The sequence below is a fragment of the Chroicocephalus ridibundus genome, chromosome 1, assembly GCF_963924245.1.
Source record: "Chroicocephalus ridibundus chromosome 1, bChrRid1.1, whole genome shotgun sequence".
Classification (NCBI taxonomy): domain Eukaryota; kingdom Metazoa; phylum Chordata; class Aves; order Charadriiformes; family Laridae; genus Chroicocephalus; species Chroicocephalus ridibundus.
This window is the reverse complement of record NC_086284.1, coordinates 205,820,188-205,837,933: the sequence shown is the minus strand read 5'-3', so window position 1 is coordinate 205,837,933 and position 17,746 is coordinate 205,820,188. Positions and strand designations below refer to the sequence as shown.

The window sequence follows — 17,746 nt, the reverse complement described above, 5'->3', positions numbered from 1 at the left end:
AGGCTATTCCATGATTCTGTTTCCTACAACCCGTGACGTGGATTTCAGCTGCTGCCACTACCAGGGTGCATGAAATGGTCGAATAAGCCCTACCATTCCGCTCAGCTCTGGTTTCACAGGGCTTGCATACCGAATCAGCAAAAACTTTGTCATATTTATGTGATTCAATTCTATTTTATTGCAAGGAAATGCTGCAGCAAAACAGCCAGCTCACATGCTCTTCTGCTGAGATGAGCTTCTCCTCTAACACCATATGGACAAAACCATCACGCAATTTCAATCCCAAAGTTTTGTAAACATTTTAGTAACTCCCTCAAGGTTTGCTGTGTACTCCCTTTAATCCCTGCCCTCTCAGGTAGGCTTCAGTAGCTGTGAGTGACGGCAGAGCAGGTAGTTGCCAGATCCTGCCCAGTGGTTTGCCAGGAGGAGGAGGAAACGCGCTTAGGCAGCCCTGGTGTGCACAGGTCATTTATCATGTTTTGTTGAGAAGATGCTGAACTGTGAAACACCGAAAGAGGGCTGCTAGCAAAACAGTTGGGGAATTTCTGTTCATTCTTCCTTCCATCTCCATAGGGCAGCCTTGTTCCCTCCTTACTCTGTCTAAACTGCAGTGCACCAGAGGGCACAACTCATTCATCTCCTGGCCACCTATTTCCAGGACAATCTATGAACAGCAACTCCAAAACAAATGTTAGAGTTTCAGCTTGTGGTGCTTAGGGACATGGTTTAGTGGTGGACTTGGCAGTGCTTGGTTAAACGTTGGACTTGGTGATCTTAAAGGTCTTTCTCACCCTAAATGATTCTATGATTCTATGACTTAAGAGTTTGGAGAGGACCCGCATTGGTGCCTGGCTGTTTATTGAGAGCACAATATTTGCCCCGGGTTGGCTCTCTGGGCAATGCATAAGCACCCCCCAATGAGACCAGGGCAAAGGATGCTCAGTGCATCAAGAGGGAAAAGGCACCCACAGCAGGTAGGAAAATGGGAATACACATTTAAAGGCAAATGCAAATACACATTATTTCTCTCTCATCACATGGAAAACAAAAGCATTCTCTCAGACCACTCAAATAGGTTTTGTCACGTGTTTTAAAGGGAATGTCTTCAAAGAAATAAGAGAAGATGGGACACCAGCTGCACTGTGCAGCTGGACATTTACCTGCCTTTCATGCCTTTTAATTACACACATCTGGAAACTGCCCAGGCCCTGAATGCATGTTGCTATTCGAATTTCGTGGTGCAGTAGCTACAAGTGGAGTTTTAAGCCACTTAGCATTGCACCAACCCTGATGCAAACAACAAAACCATCGACGTGTGGTTACAAGGAGCTGATGCAGATCATAACCAGAAAGGCGAGAACTCCAAGCGCCTCATTAAAACTGAACTTGTCCAAATTTTTTTGGCCTACTGCCCGGGCAGCGGCATTACCCAAGGTGCCTCAGCATGTCTATTTTCAATTGCAGACCTTCATCAGCAATGTTTCTCTCCTCCTTCACCTCCTCCCGTACACCAAACACAGCGCCAGCATTCAAGAGAGATAATGTTGCTCTCTAGGCTACCGTGCAGGCGCTGGGAAGAAATCTCTGGTGCATTAGCCCATGGGCTTCTGCCAGCTGATGTGATTTTGGAATAGCACCAGTTTTGGTGTGCCCGTGAATTCCAGTTGCTCTTTAGCTCAGTTATTGTGTGTGTTTGGATACAGCAATAAAAGATTAACTCTTGGAAAAGTGTTATTTTCTAGATGCCAGTCAAATAAAGGGCAAAGAAAATGGTATAAATATGGCTGTTGAAAATTAATGGTGCGAAGTGTTAAGATTGCTGGAGAGAATATATATTCAGACCTAGAAGGTCTGCCTTTCGGTGTATATTTACTGTGCATGCTGTACAGTAACAGCATGTAAGGGACTACCTGACATTCAGTACGTGCTTTATACCTTGGCAGGGAGCAACCTGGAAATCTCCCCGTGATTCATCTTCAAACAAATAAATATCGGTGGCCTCTCTCTGAAAATGTACATAAACACTAAAATGCTGCAGATCCCTCCCAGAGTGACTGCACTCCAGCTCTGCAGTCAACAGAAGTTACTGCCCTAATTGAACAGGTCGAATATGAGTAATAACCGTGTTGCCAGGATGTCAGCCTAACAGGCAGCCTTTCAAGACTTTAAATAGAGAATTTAACAGCAGAACACCCAGATGGTTTGGGTAATATGGCTTTCATGAAGACTGCTTTCATTAACTGATTTGTAGGCAACAACACTAGAAAAGGGTAAGTAGCTCTAAGAAAAGAAACTTCAAGGAGTCAGAAGCCTATGATGTGCTACAAAGCGGACTGAGGGATGTTAGATGTGAATGACTTATTGCTGCCTTATCAACCAGGCACCTCTGGCATTTATTAAATTTCATTTCCATGTGTATAACACCTGTGTGCAAAATTTAGCAAAAGAACTAATAAAGGTTTTAGTATGTTACAACCCCAACACCGAGTATTGCTGGAAATCCAGTAAGCACTGTTAAGGATTTGAATAACACAGGCACATGGAAATATGATTAAAAATAATTGAAAGAAATGGTTCATTCAGTTCTATTCACCTTAGATTGTTCATAGGAGTATCAGGGCATGTGCTCCTCACCGTGCAACTTTGGATTTCCCTGGATTTCAGTTTCACCAACTAAGGATTTTTTAAGAGGCTCAAAAAAGCCAATACCTCACTTAGTAAGGAAACAGATCGGAGGCTCGAGCACTTTTCTTTTTATTCTTTTATTTAGTAGTGCCATTTACCTATATTAATGATAACCATATTCATTACCTTAATACCTATATTAGTAAAATATACTGAAATTCCCAACTCAGACCATTTATAATAGATTTTTTTATCACAAATATGTTATAAAGGGGGAAAGGAAGCTCATGGAGCTATCAATGGTGATTTTTTTTTTACAGTTTGAAAGTACCAGTCCCATTAGATATCCACATCTTTAAAATGTTTATACCACAGCAAACACTATATTGCATATTCATTTTCTGACGAAATCGAAACAGGTCCATTTGTCTTCTGCAGGTCCCTCCTTAGCTCACCTTATGCTTCTTGCATAGCTTGCTTGCTACTTTATAGTCTCAGCAACATCAATTAAAAGTATTGTCTTTGTAAAAGATGTCTGAGCTACAGACACATGCTGAACACGTGTGTGCTATAATGAGTCAGAGATTTTCCTCCCAAACAAATTGTGCTTGGAAAATGTTGATTTGTTGGACGTTGATGGGGGAAGCAGGAACCCGGAGTCCGCAGCAGAAAGGTTAGCCACCACCGAGCTTCCCGGTTCATGGTACCACCATCCCGAGCTCTCTGGGCATCCTGCTCCAAGGCATCACTCTCCCTGGCGTCCCTGGGTGAATTATCAGCAGGCCAAGGCAACCACAAGAGTCAAGGCATGTGAGGAATCAATGGGAACGGGAGGTGGCTGCACCCTGTGACATGTGTGGGGATATTAAATATTTCAGTCTTCTCATAGAAACATTTTTAAGAGTTCCTAGTTCTGAAACTCTTAGTTCACTGCCATTTCACAATGAAATCAGTTCTTTTTCTTTTACGTTCACAAAAATTGTGATTTCCGCCGAGTTCTGCATTCCAGCAGTGTCCTGTGGAGGCCGCTGCGTTATGATGAGGGGAGTGGGGTTACAGCGAAGGTGGCTGTCCTCTCCCCCAGCATGTGTGGCTTGTAGGACCCATGACTAGTGACCCTTTCAAAAGAGGCCAAAGGGCGGCTACCTGCCAAAGGACTTCATGGTTTGGCCCAACTGACCAAGGGGCATTTAACTAATGGTGAATTTGCAGAGCTCATTTGGTACAAGAATCTTCTGTTCAAGGCAAAACGCAGTCATGTTTTTATATTTGCATGTATGTGGGTAACTATAAATAGACTTTCTCATTAAGACCCTGTTCCCATGCGCTGCCCCCTCCAGTGCTGATTTACGGGCAGTCACCTCCCGCGAGGAGGGGGAAGCCTTCCTCACCAGTGTCCGCTCTCCTGCGCACTCTCCTGTTTGCACTAAATAGAAAATGGATGGTGAGAATCAGTCTTTAAGAGAGAGTTTGGGTTGAAAACACCGCTGTCCTCATTGCTGACTGCTCCTTCGAAATTTAACATGAGTTATTATTTTATCTTTTTTTTGAAAGTGGACTATGTGCTCAGGGGAGTGAAAGAAGTTATTGATACAGAACAGAAATGTCAGGATTTTAACTCAATACATGACATTCATCTAGCAAATGTCATTCTTGCCCCACACACATTGTAACTTTATTTTCATATTGTTCAAACTTCAGATGAAACAATCTCATTATTTTGACTTCCTGTGTCGATTAGCTGATGAAAAACTATTTTTAAGAATTCCAGATTAGAAATCCTTGTCATATCTGAAGATTAAACTTGTCATTTTTCGTAATAAATGGAAATGCAAATAATGAAATGTATGAGAATATTGATCAGAGGCTCACCCCAAGCCAAGCACAGCGTGAACGTCTGTATGTTTGTTGTCAGTAAACCAGCTTCTCTCTTCTCTCTGTTTTGCACAGTCCTACTAAGCCAATCCTCACTAGAATGAGCACAAAACAAAATGAATAACAGCTTTTGTACATCAACATTAAAATGAGAAGAAGCTTGGGAAAGGGCCTCCGACAGAGAAGAACGCTGACGAGTGCAAAAATGCCTGATGGGTAAGCGCCACCTTCTAAACATAGATCAGCCAGACGTGGAAGTGATTTTCAGAAGAGAAATGCAATCATGGATTACACACCAGCTCATTAGAAACTGTTGCTGAATACAGCATCCAGAAGACATGCATGAAAAGTCACATTTGGGGAATAAATTAAAAGGGGTGTAGTTGTTGCTAGATAAACATATGTAATATATATGCATTGAAGAGGTTTGTAAATGTCATTTTTTTTATTCGGACGGAAAGCAAAAAGCTTTAAAACCTTTCACAGTAGAGAGGCAGTTAACTCCAGACTATTCCTATCCCAGTAGCCAAGAAGCTGATAGGACATCTTTCTCAAATTAGCATTTATAAATAGACTCTCTGAATGTTTCCATCACCTAGTGGAAAAAGCATAACTTTTACTGCTACATTGCTGCACTTCATTTACTTCACTGTATAATAAGTTGACTAAAACTGTAAAGCTTCTCAATTTTTACTGCATATGTGTTCCAATTAATCTATGTCTGTAACAAACTTAAGGCTGAAAAATTATTTCTGACCTATATTCTAGTTCTATGAAGCATATATACTATAAGATATGTCTGACTGAATATCATAATCCTATAATTTCCCAAGACACATAGAATTGTTTGTATTTGAAGTGACAAAACAAAAGCTCTTGATTTCTTTTTTGATAAGAGAAAGTAATTTACCCCTTAAATGTAACAGGCAGCTGCTTACAGCAAGGGTATTTTTATTCTTTTCCTTGTTCTCCCATATAAGCACTGAGTGACACTCTCTGGCCCGTGCTAACGCCAATCAGGCAAGGTGATCTAACAATCCCTTCTGCCCTTAAACTCAATACATAAATTAAGAGACTAGTAAGCAAATACACATTGCAAATAGTTATGTGAGGGCTGGGTGCACAGACCCCCGGGGGGGCACTGGTGGGGCTGGTGCTTCCCTCCGCAGGGGCTCGGTGGGTCACTCCCCAAAGGCCACCGTCATCTCCAAAAGCCACTGAGCAGTAAAACAGAGGGGAGGCACCAGGTATCAAGAAAGCCTTCATAGCGAAAGGCCTGGATGCCAAGCACCAGACACAGAGCAACAGAGGGAAGCAGGGACCACCCTCTCGTCTGCTCCTCTCCGATACATACCAGCATGGCACGCGTCTCCTCCTGGCTCAGGACCAGGCAGGAGCACGCTGCTCCCTGCATTTCTTCCACCCTCTCCTGTGTATCGCAGCTGAATCCAGCCCAAAATGAACACTGCAACACTCATTTCTTCAGGTTTTTTTAAGCCTGGTGCTTCATTCTTTGGCTTTTAGGGGAAATGGGTAAAATAATAATTCATTGCTAATGTTGATACCAAATAACACAATACACTGAAGACAGAAGTAAAACATGAGTTAAAACTGGTTTTTAACTATTGGCTGCACAACACAAGTTATCCCAGAATTTAGTGCGTGAAACTCAGAAAATTTATTTTATTTTTGAATGAAAAATTATCTTTCAGCAACCCGTCAATAAATAAATGCAAGGAATTAGATAACTCTTTCATCTAACTACCAAGGTACCAGTGTGGCACTGCTTGTTTTAGAGACTGAATGCTGATGTTGATGTCTGCCAAGTAAATTTACCTGTGAATCTTGGCAGAATTTTTAAAAAGTTTTGGTTTAATCCAGACCTGATCTTGTAATTCCCCAACTTCTACCGGACCAGCGTTAGAACTGGTCAAAAATCCCATGCAAATCAATCAACTACCCTAAACGTATTCCCAGTACTTGCTGCTGACCTGAAGGGGATGGAAGGTAAAAATCCAGTAGTTTATACATGAGGCTGCATAAATTCATGAAGGTCCCATTTCAGACAGGTCTTTAAATCTATGATTAGTCCAACCAGAGTCAGCTGGAAGATGCACATCCTTAAGTACATTCATTCAGGAGTCCCCGTTAAATGGTCTCTCAGCGAAACCCGTCCTCACTCCCTGCTCCTGTGGGCTCACAGCCACACTGTCACTTCCAAAGCCTGTGACAGGGTTCGCTATCTGGATGTGCTGTTGTATCACCGTCTTCATTTGCTCCTTAGGTTTACCACTATCCCAAATTATTGCAGTCGTGGCACTTCTGCTGCGATAGAAATCACTGAAACAGGGTTTCTTTGTATTATATTATTTTGTTATGGACTACTAAGTTTTGCATCATGGTGACTGTGTAATGTAAAAGCCCTTTCTAAATACACACAGATGTTGCAAAAAAAGTGTCATCACAAGACCTCGCAACCCTGCCGGGGTAGCTCAATGAAAATGTACCATTTGTACACAGTCAGAAGGGGAGATATACCAGAATGTACATCACTAAATGTTGACTCAGTATGAATAGTATGTTTTATCTTTTTAAATGTTACCACTTTCCCATCCCACTCCATTGTAACTTGTCAATTGTAATTTTTTTTAAGTCAACAAACTGTAAAGAAAACTGTTGAAATACCTGATTTTCTGTAAAAAAGTAATAACAACAATAATTTTTGTTACTTTAAAGTATGCTTGGTATTAAAGTACCTAATAAAGTTCAACAATGAATTTTGTAGCATACTAAAATAAAGTGTGATAGTGCTTTTCTCCAGCTCATCTGTGGTAACGGCTGCTGTTGTTGGGATTACTGTTGTCCTCCTAAACACAAGCCTGGCCACCTCCTACACACCTGTACCTACACAGGTCCCCAAGGTGTACAAAGTCCAAGCAAAATCTAGTCCCTTAATGAGCGCAGGGATTTGTATGCATGGGTCAAATTTACAGTATAAGAACCTTATTGGTAAGTCATCATCTTTGGTACCTGATTATATATATATATATGGGCAACAATATAAAGTGTCTGATTACTTTGTTTGGTATAAAACTTAGTTTATGGTAAGAGAAAGGAGAGCGTAAATTATTTAGGAGCTAATTATAGTTAAATAGAGAACTGCCAGGTGCATAGGATGATGAATCCTGTTCATTTTTGCAGGCAAAGCATTTCAGTTATTCCTAAATAGATTGGAAATCTCAAACAAGTGATTTGAAGGACACAGTAAAGCTCAGCAATTTATTCCCCCTAATTTCACCACATGAAGTTATACTGAGGGCAAAATTTCTGCAGCCGTCAGGGGCTGTCAGAGATGTACATCACCCCAAGGCTTACACCAACAAGAGGTAGGTAGTTTCTTGTCAAACAGATGCTGAATTTTCCTCCATGATGCTGATGCAGTAGTATCTGCATTTGGAGGTGATCTAGAAATGATTGTGACTGGGGTCTAATTATTCCCAAACTCCCAGGCTCTGTCATATTTCGTTCAGAGTAAAGGGTCAGCGTCCCTCACACCATCCAGCTTCCCTTGTTCTAGGTAGGAAGATGTAGTGCTGGGCCCAGCAGCTTTCTCTCCATTTTCACTCTGCTAGTCTGATGTCTTTTAAACATTTAAAAGTTTTAGTAGTTTCAGCTGATTCTCTGAGGATCTGAAATGGAGTAAGAACTAGAAAAATTAAAATAATTCAAAAAATAAATTAAAAAATAATTTAAAAAAAACAAGCACAATTTGTCCTGACTAGTTTATACATTGAAAAGCCAGCCATATGCTGAGTAGCTTCTGAGGAAGTGCCAGAAAGCAACATAGGGTTTTTTTCCCATGTGCTAAAGACTAGAGGTTTACACGTTTCTCCTTTCCAAGAAGCTCTGCGCAGAAGGGAATGGCTTTGCCTGCTGTTGGAGTAGCTGGCAGTGCCTGCACACATTAGGCATACTTGCAGCCATTCCACCTTGATCTGTGATCCTCCTTGGCTTACATTAAAGTTTTGAGAAGAGGCTTTCACAGAAGACCCAAAATTCTGCAGAAAGGAGAATATATAGTTTAAAAATTCATGCTCTTCCGTTTATATTAAGAAACATTAGTCCCATGCTGCCAAATACACAAAGCCAAGGCTTGTGGTGATCAGATACTGCCGTGACACTTTCTATTACCCATCTGTCTCTCTTAAATTTTTGCTTAGCGTTACTTCATACTGCCTTCTGAAATGCCTTTCGCATTTTAAAAAGTAAACTGATATGTCCTTCCCTTCTTCCAGATAGTCTCACAGCACCGCTGCGGGCAGTTACGTAGCTTTTGCACTTCACAAGTTGACGAGGCGAAGTATTGCCTGTGCAAGAGACAAATTTCTGGAGAATAAAGTATACGCAGCGACACAGTGCTCATCGACTCCCAAGAGGAGTTGTGGCCCCTAATTGCCTACAAGACACTGAAAAGCCCCTCTCCTTTTGGAGTGGTTTCAACAGCTGCTGCAAAACATTTTCCGAGACCACCAGTGCGAGACTGGACTCCAATTTGAACATCAGCTCAGTCCCCTGGGAAAACAGCCTGGAAAGAAAGACGCTCCAAAAAACTAGGAGCTGGGGCTGACTTTACTTCCACAAATTGGTTTTAAATACACATAACAATATGGATTATTACTCCTGGTTTTGTCAAGCTCAAGTTAGCGTTATATTAGCCTAGTATAGTGTAAGAATTATTATTAAGGAATATGGTTTATGTATTATTAAATGTTAATAATTATTAATAATCTATTACCTTGCTATTTCTTAGGGGGAAAAAACAAAATAAAAATTGTCAAAATCCTATATACTAGACTGATGCCTCTTGGATATGATTACTACATATTTAAAAAAATACTTCCACAGTTTAACAGCAGAAGATGCTCTGGAATATCAGTTACATTACCAGTTCACACAGACTCAGGATTTCCCCACCAGGTCTTAGCACAGGTAGGTAGGAGTTTTGCTCTGCCATAGAGAAGAACAGGCACCTCATTACTTTGACGATTCTCAAACATGGCCTTCTCGCAAGATACCAGGCAAAGTACCAGGATGTCAGCACAAATGTCAGGCTTAGGGGTATGCAATTAGCACCTCGATTCTCCTTTATCTGAAGTTATGCCGACACAATACAAAATTAGTAATGAGCTAGGTGTGAGACATTTTAAGTTTGAAAAAGAAAACTAGCTCTCCTCTCCATTTGCTTCAGGTTTTTTTCCATTAATAAAATTAAATCAGTTGGAGTGTCACTAGAATATTCTGAGGCTCAATTAAGTGCCTGCTGTATTTGTTGAGTTTCTCAAATGGCAACTGAAAATAATGTAAAATATTAAGTTCCTCAGGCAACGAGCTGAGATGGTTGGTGGCATCAAAATGAGAGTTTTCTGGAAAAGCTTTTAGGCTATCAGCTGCTACACACGTCATCAAGAAAGGAGCTGGTTTATTCAGTATAGGTGAATTCCCCGTGTGCTTCAGAGGATAAGAAATAAAATAATTCAGAAATTCTGAAAGAGCTTCCAGCTTAACACATGCTACTACTTTGGGTTTTATTTATTGTATCTGCTGTAATATAATACAAAAATCCTCATTTACACGTTCTAATTAATTTTGTATTAAGTATTGTGAAAATTTCTCGGCCATAAGATACCTTGGGGATGCTGAAAGCACTGGAGGGACTTTCCTAGAGCAGCACCTGGCAGCATTGGGTATTGAGTATATCTGTGCTGCCATCTAACGGCCAGCCTCGTCGGGGGGGGTGTTACTCGGGAGTTACTTAAACACAGCTTTGTATTTGCATTCATAGGGATCACGGTAACAAAACCAGTGTTCATGTAACCTCCTGTACCTCCCAGAAACAGGGCAAAAATCAAGACGTGAAACCATCAGTGTATTAACTCGCACTGGACAGCTGTCAAGTTTGAGGACTTCTATATTTTTATTTGAATTTCTGAATACTGAAGAGAACAAGCTTCATCTCTGCAAATGTGGATGAGAACTTGGTCTAATGTTTCAGAAGCATTTTTCAGGGCTATGCAGCCCAGCAATTCCCAGAGGCAGGGTTCTGCATTTCCCAGTTAGGGCAGCCACTAATCCTCTACTTACCCTCTCAAGGAACAAGTGGGTGATGATGACATTGTCTTTCCTCTTGGCGTATGAGTTCAGTTCAGGTTTTCAGTGATGATATATATGGCTTCTTTCTCAGTTCACTGTAATCAAATCCCTTTATTAGAGAATTTTTAGTGGCTTTGTACTTTTCCCAGTTTATATATCCCAAAAAATTTTTCAGACTCCTTTCTAAATTTCATATACGCACATGACCCTGTAGAATATAAGAACTTGTTTTCAACAAGTGATCTTTTGTAGACCTCCTAAAAGCCACCTGTGCATCCTCAGACTGAAAATCATTGTTACAGAAACATTCCTTTTCCGACTCAGTTCTTTCCTATACCCCCGTTCCCAAGGGTTGTTAATTCCCACTGTTTCATTCCCTATCCCCTCCCTTTCTCTCAATATTTCCCTACAATGCATTGAATCCCGTACCCAGAAAACATGATGCTTAAAGCCAGTTTTGGGGAAAGGGATGGTCTACATTGATCATACAGCTCAACATAAAGAAACTTGTAGGAGGACTCTCCATCACCTGAACAGGTGATGCCTTTCATGATGGCTAGGTAAGAAGAAAAAAATAATCTGTCAATCACACCTGAAAATCTAAATTTTGAAGAGCAGAATAATTTGGCCACAGGGCCCCACTCCTCAAGGAACCCGAAGACTCAGCAGGGTGAAGAGTACCTGAGAAACAAAGCTACAGAAATAGCTCAGGGGTTGAGCCCACCCTTAGGGAAATGTAAATTATAGAGGCACATAACAGAAGAGAGGAATCAGGACTGAGAGAGCTGAATAGGAGCCCCGGAGTCCCATATTGTCATGTCAGAAAGTCCTTCACTAAATCCCATAGCCTTACAGACCTGCCCTCAGCTCCAGCATAAGGTGGGCAGGAGGCATGTCATCAAGACTCTGAGCAGCGTTTGGGAGCATGAGATGGAGGGATGGAAGAGCAGAAGTGCCAGGCATCAGAAAGAATGAAAAGTCAGGGAGCTTAAGTCAAACTGCTGTACTAGAAGATAAACATAACCAGTCAGGTTTCTTCCAAATGGTTCCTGATGAAAGATCAGAGGTTAATGAAGCTGCTGAAATAATGGCTCTGAGACAATACTAAACATAGCACTGATGAGCCATGGTCATGCAATAGGAGACTCATGAGCTTCTTCAAAGCAAAGCACATGAGCACAAGTGACAGAACATGGAAAACTGATGGTCCCTAAAGGAGACTTGGGCCATCCGAGATAGCATTTGCTCTGAGCATACTAAAATCTGATTAGATTATGGATTAACAGGTTGAAGGCTGGGAGCAGCTAAAGCCCCTAATCCCAGAGGAAGAAAGCAGGGACTCTAGAAGCCATTTATACATTAACCATGAGCAAAAGTGTGCTGTGAGGGCGTAGCAAGACCACCATGCTGTGGCAAGCACACCTTTAGCAATGAGCCCTTTCTCCCTGGTTAGGCTGTGCGGCCTCCCACAGTCCCAAAGCGATGTCCCCAGGCCCCTACCACTCCCTGGTAACTCCAAGGGAGTGTCTGGAGAACAGGAACAGGCGGCAGAGCCATCCTGCTCAGACACCGCCTGAGGAAGGAAAAGGCTGGGGATGTGGCAAAGCCCAGAGAAGGGAACTGGAAAAAGTCCAAAGCCAACATTGGAGTCTGGACAGGGTTTCTAGCATAGAGGCTCCCAAAATAAGCAAAGTATCACCAACACACATACGTCCCATGCATTTCATACTGAGGCATCTGATAGTCTTCTCAGAGGCCTTAGACAATGGGCCTCCAAAATGACACGTAAAATAAAATGAGATTGCATGTATTTAAGCCAACTGCATGACTCTGCCTGCTGCTTTTGCAAGACGGGAGTCACTGCTTTGTGTTGGGCTCTGAGGAACTACCACGCCTAGCAATATCTTGGTTTGCCAGTCAGTCGTCATTGGACTGTGCTTCTGTTCCAACAGGGAGACCACACCTCCAGCTGTCACTTTACCAAATAAAATATGTGCTTATATTTCTTCCCCTTTTTGCTGCTTCTCTACCCTTACAAGCTCCTCCAAAATTGAAGAACAAAATATTAATAATGTCTGTACTTGGCACCCATGAAAAAGTCACAGCACATCTTATTGCTTTTCAGTAGCATGTTTCTTTTTTCCTTTTTACAAGAATTATGAAGGGATGAAGAGGCCAGGCTGTACTTTTACAGACTGGGAAATGCAGGGGGAGATCTCAAAACCTGAGATCCATGCCCGAGAGGCCTGGAGTACCAGCACCACAGGAACACTCATGTTGGAGGGACCTTGGGAAGCCTCTAGCCCAACCTTCTGCTCCTTGAAGTCAGGATTCTATCCAGTTTGGTGTTATAAACATCAGCGGCAAAGAGTACACAGTGTTTCTGGGCAACCTGCTCCAATGCTTAATTAGCCTCATAAATGAGTCAATAATGAAGTAAATATCAACCAGGAGATGCTGATATGTGATTTCAGAGCACCTGCTATGTGTGTGGCTCCACTCTCAAGGGAAACTATTCCAATCTTCCTACAGTATATTTTTAATTCTTGGGCATGTGCACAGAGGTCAAGGTTTAATATATTTATAATGCTAACTTGTCATTGGCACTGAATTATATTATTGCTGTAGTTGGAAGGGACATATTTCACCTGAACTTGTCTAACCTACCTGTAAGAGCTAAAACCAGAAAGCTTTATTACTGTGTTGAGAAGTGATAAACGTACACAGACCAAAAGAGAAATTATTGGTCTGTAGTCCTCACACCTGTACGTGTGCTTTCTGCAGAATTCCCCATCCAAGAAGAGTCAGGTTGAACTAACGTGGCTACAAGATCCATGCCTGCAGCCTGGGCAGTAAATTAAACAACTTTGCCAGCATGAAACTTCAGTTTCATGTTGTGTAAAAATACCACCTTTTGTGAAAACTGTTCTGTTTCACAGGGGTAGACTGGAAGATTTGTAACAGGTTATCAGTGAAAACTGAGACATGTTGTTAGGCAAAGCTGCTGTTGTGTCCTGGTTTCGGCTGGGATAGCTAATTTTCTTACTAGCGCCTGGTATGGTGCTGTGCTTTGGATTTAGGATGAGAATAATATTGATAACACACTAATGTTTTCAGTTGTTGCTGAGCAGTCAAGGACTTTTTCAGCTTCCAACAGAAGTTGAGAGGGAGCATAGACAGGACAACTGACCCAAGCTGTCCAAAGGAGTATTCCATACCATAGATGTATAAGTGGGGATTGGCTGGTGGCAGGAATCCACAGTTGCTGCTTGGGATGAAATGGGGAATTGATCACTAGGTGGTAAGTAACTGCATTGCATCACTCATTTTGTATATTCCTCTATTATTATTATTATTATTATTATTATTATTATTATTATCTTCTGTTCTATTAAACTTTCTTTATCTCAGCCCACAGGGTGTTTTTTTTCTTTTTATCCCTTTTCTCCCATTGGCGGGGGGCAGTGAGTGAATGTCTGCATGGCCCTAGTTACTGGCTGGGGTTAAATCATAATATGTTGAAATCCAGAATGATGCGAAAGAAGCCAAGCACAAGTTCCTTGCACTTCGATGCAACTTGGTGGATGTGGGAGCACATACACTGGCTTGGTGGTGTAGAAGATCAGTGTAACAGTCTGTGGTGTCTGTTTCCAGACCATGAATTCTGTTCATCTAGGACCACTTCTCTGCAGCTGGAGGAACTCTTTCCAGCCACAGGAAAGAACTCAAAATCTGGAGACAACCACAGACCGTTTCTTCCTGGACTTAAGCAATCTCTTGAAGGTAATAAGACTTCTTTCCTGTTTCTCTGATTTTCTTGTCCCACTATCTCCCTTCTACTTTCTTAGCAAGTAAATGGTCAACTATCCTATTTTTTTATTGAGAGTTTCTGATAACTGGTATTATTCTGAAAGCCTAGAATAATTTATTCTGGACTTCTCAATAAAAAGGTAAGGATGTATTCTGTTTGTTTTGTTGCTTTTGTTGTCTTTGTTGGGTTTTTTTTTCCATTTTTAAAGTGACTTCTGAGCACTCACAGTCATGATGAAAAGTAGGAAAATATGCACATTACATATTCTAAAGGTTTCTAAGCCAGAAGGCAAACAAAACGAACACAAACCTCAAATGTACTTAAACCTCATTATTTTTGAGCCAATCTCATGCTCCTTGGTAGTCTGATTCGCTATATTTCAATGCTGAGGACTGCAGCAACCAGCTAAAAAGAGCAGTCTTCCTGGGGTGTGGAAAAGAACATGCCAGCCAGATGTCGTCCCAGGCCAGAAAATGAAGTAGCACGTAGCAGCAAAAACAAGCTCCCAGTCTGAGCTGCCTGATGCAGTGCCTGCTGGGCACTGCGCCAGCAAACAACAGCCTGAAGCAGAAGTTTTCCCAGTTCTTACTTCTGTTGCCTCCTTTTTCAGTGTGTTTCTATATTAGGATTTTACAGATTAGGCTTTTGACCCACAATCCAGCACTCAACTTGTTGTCTTTCCTTTGTCTTCTCCTCTCCTTCCGATGCCAGATGGCTAGTATCAACAAGAGACTTTTTAAGCAAAGGAATTTATTGAATAAAACAGGAAGCAAAGACTGAATGATCATTCCAAAAGGTCAAGGGAGGAGGAGTATTTGTGAAGACAGAGTAGTTGAGAGCTGCTGTACAGCCCAGACCAAGATTAATTGTTTGCAGACTGTGGTAGCTAGATGAGAAGCCCAACGATACCTCCAAGCCCCCAGAGCCAGTCAATGTCAAGTGAAGGCCTGGTCAAAGACACCGATATGCTGCAGTTTTGTAAAGATTTGTGGGTAATCACAGAAGGAAGAGATAGAGAATCAACAGGGCTTAAGCACCAAGACCCATGACTTCCCTGCCTGAGTTAAGGAGGACTGTAGCATACAAACCACTAGAAAAAAATATTTACTTAGTATGCTACAGCTGTGAAAGATCAATATGATCTTTTTCTTGGGACTGGTCAGTAATTTTAACTAGGAGAAGATAAGCAGATGCATTACTCAAACCAGGAGCAATTTCTGTCTCCTGGTGGTCAGCCATGTGGTCTTGGTGGTCCTGGTTCTTTCTTGTGGTATGCAGGCATTAGTCCACCCCATGGCTAGGCTAGCTCCATCAGAACTACCAGTTGTCACAGTATCCCAGTTATGTCCTCTTTACCAGACAGACGTAGAGGAATTTGTCCACCGGTCTCAGGTCTTCAGCAGCTTCATCAAAGCATGAGCCCCAGTCATAATTTTGCCTGGGCTATCCAATATGCTAAAATCCCAAACAAATCACTGAGACTGCGGTGTCATGGTTGGCTTATGTCAATCTGAGCATGTACTACTGTCAAGAGGATTGGTCCTGCCCTCTTCTGTCTGCTCCCATCACCTGTCCTGTGTCAGTACTACTGCTTGTGTATCCGCACAGCCAGCTGCACCGCTGAGCTGGTTCAATCCACTCCATGACGCATGATTACCGTGACAAAATGCATTGAGGAGCACCAACATGGGGGGACTGAAAGGGAAGCCTGCAGCAGATTGCCATATTATGTTCAAGAAACCCACATCATGGCTGTGCGTGCAGAGTAAACCTGTGCATCCTGATCCCATGATGACACTTACTTTTTGTGAGTAGTCTGAGCAACCCACCCAGCACTTGCACAGGAGGTCCAAAGCACCCCAGACATATCAGACTTGAAGGACACATGCTGTGAAGTCCATCTCTGTGTGACCACTAAGACTACCTAACTGACTACACAGACGGCACTGGACAACTCTGGCCACCTATATGGGACATGCTGGATGTGCCTAATTCACCCTAGACACATCCGGATCACTCATTTATGTATGGGAAGGGCAGTTTCACTTAGGACAACACCACCTGCATCCATACTTCTGCCTGCAGCTTCCCAAACTTCCTACCTTTACCTGACTCTATACTCAGGACTGTCCTGAAAGCAACCCACTGTTGTATCAGGTGAGTCAGACGCACAGATGAGTCAGCTGTAAATGCTTCCCATGAAAGGGAAGAGAGATGATTTTGACTACAGAGGTTTTTTATCTGACAACAAAGCCTTCCATACACTTGGAAGTTGAAGCTATTCAGATATAAAAATATGACAAAAATGTGTAAGTAGGAGGGTCATCCATTGTTCATACATGGCGAGCCGCCTCCATTCCAAGTTTCAAATCAAGATCTGCCTGTCTCCAGCAAAGCAACATTTGACCTTGATCGAGGCATTTCTGAGTAAAATGGTATGTGTATGGAGACTGTTATCGCCGCACGTAGAACCTTGACAGCCCTGACAGACAGGCTTTAGCAAACCTGCTTGCTGTTGTTCAAGGAAGGCTTGCCCCTAGCTCTTCCCTCCACCTTGCTGCCAAGGGGTTGCTGGGCCCATCACAGGGCTCACAGAAGGGAGCTTGCTACTTACATATAAAAAGTCATGTGATTGTCAGAAATTAGCAATTAAGATGAGTATACACCCAGGACCTGGCCCGGGGTTGGTCTAATGACTTCTCTGAGAGCATTAACGTCAGCAGAGGAGTTAGGAAGAAAAGGAGTTACAGCTGGGGAAAAGCAACTTAAACCAAAGGAAGGGGACTATTTACCAGTGCCCTCCAAATAGCTCACAAAGTGGTCTGGCTTTCAGCCAACATAAAATGCATTATGTGAATGTAGGGTAATTAACATTATATGACAGGAAAAAAAAAGTCATTAGGTTTATATGAAAAGAAAGACACTTTTAGCTGAATCTTCCTAAGCAGAAGTTGCAGATTCAAGGTTGATGTTGTTTGCCATGGAAAGTTATTTACGTAGAGATGTTAACGAGATTACTTAGATATAATTTAAGTCAGGAGAAGCAAACAAACTTTGGCAGAGTGTGAAATCTGTGCAGTGCGCCAAGCTCCATCTTTCCCTCAGTGCAGTCTGTGATCCCTCAGCTTCCATTGTATCAATGCTTGATTGAACTCCAGGTTCATGAGAAACATGGGAGTGAGTCCCAGCAAAAGGATATTTTCCTCTTGTTTTCCTGTATCGTATAAGCATAGGAGCAGTGAAAACAATGAAAAGACAAGCTGCACCCTTTTGCTCTGCATGACT

The 17,746-nt window shown here is 42.1% G+C and overlaps 1 protein-coding gene across 3 annotated transcripts in view; it reads left to right on the top strand.

Annotated features, from left to right (window-relative positions):
• Positions 1-7,320, top strand: part of LHFPL3 (LHFPL tetraspan subfamily member 3) — a 256,819-nt gene extending 249,499 nt beyond the window's left edge. For all 3 annotated transcript variants that reach the window (XM_063323474.1, XM_063323476.1, XM_063323475.1), the window contains one exon: positions 4,576-7,320. In XM_063323474.1, the coding sequence (XP_063179544.1) occupies positions 4,576-4,604 (29 nt within the window). In that variant the 3' untranslated portion in view covers positions 4,605-7,320. The remainder of the gene's footprint in view (positions 1-4,575) is intronic.
• Positions 7,321-17,746: the final 10,426 nt, after the last annotated feature.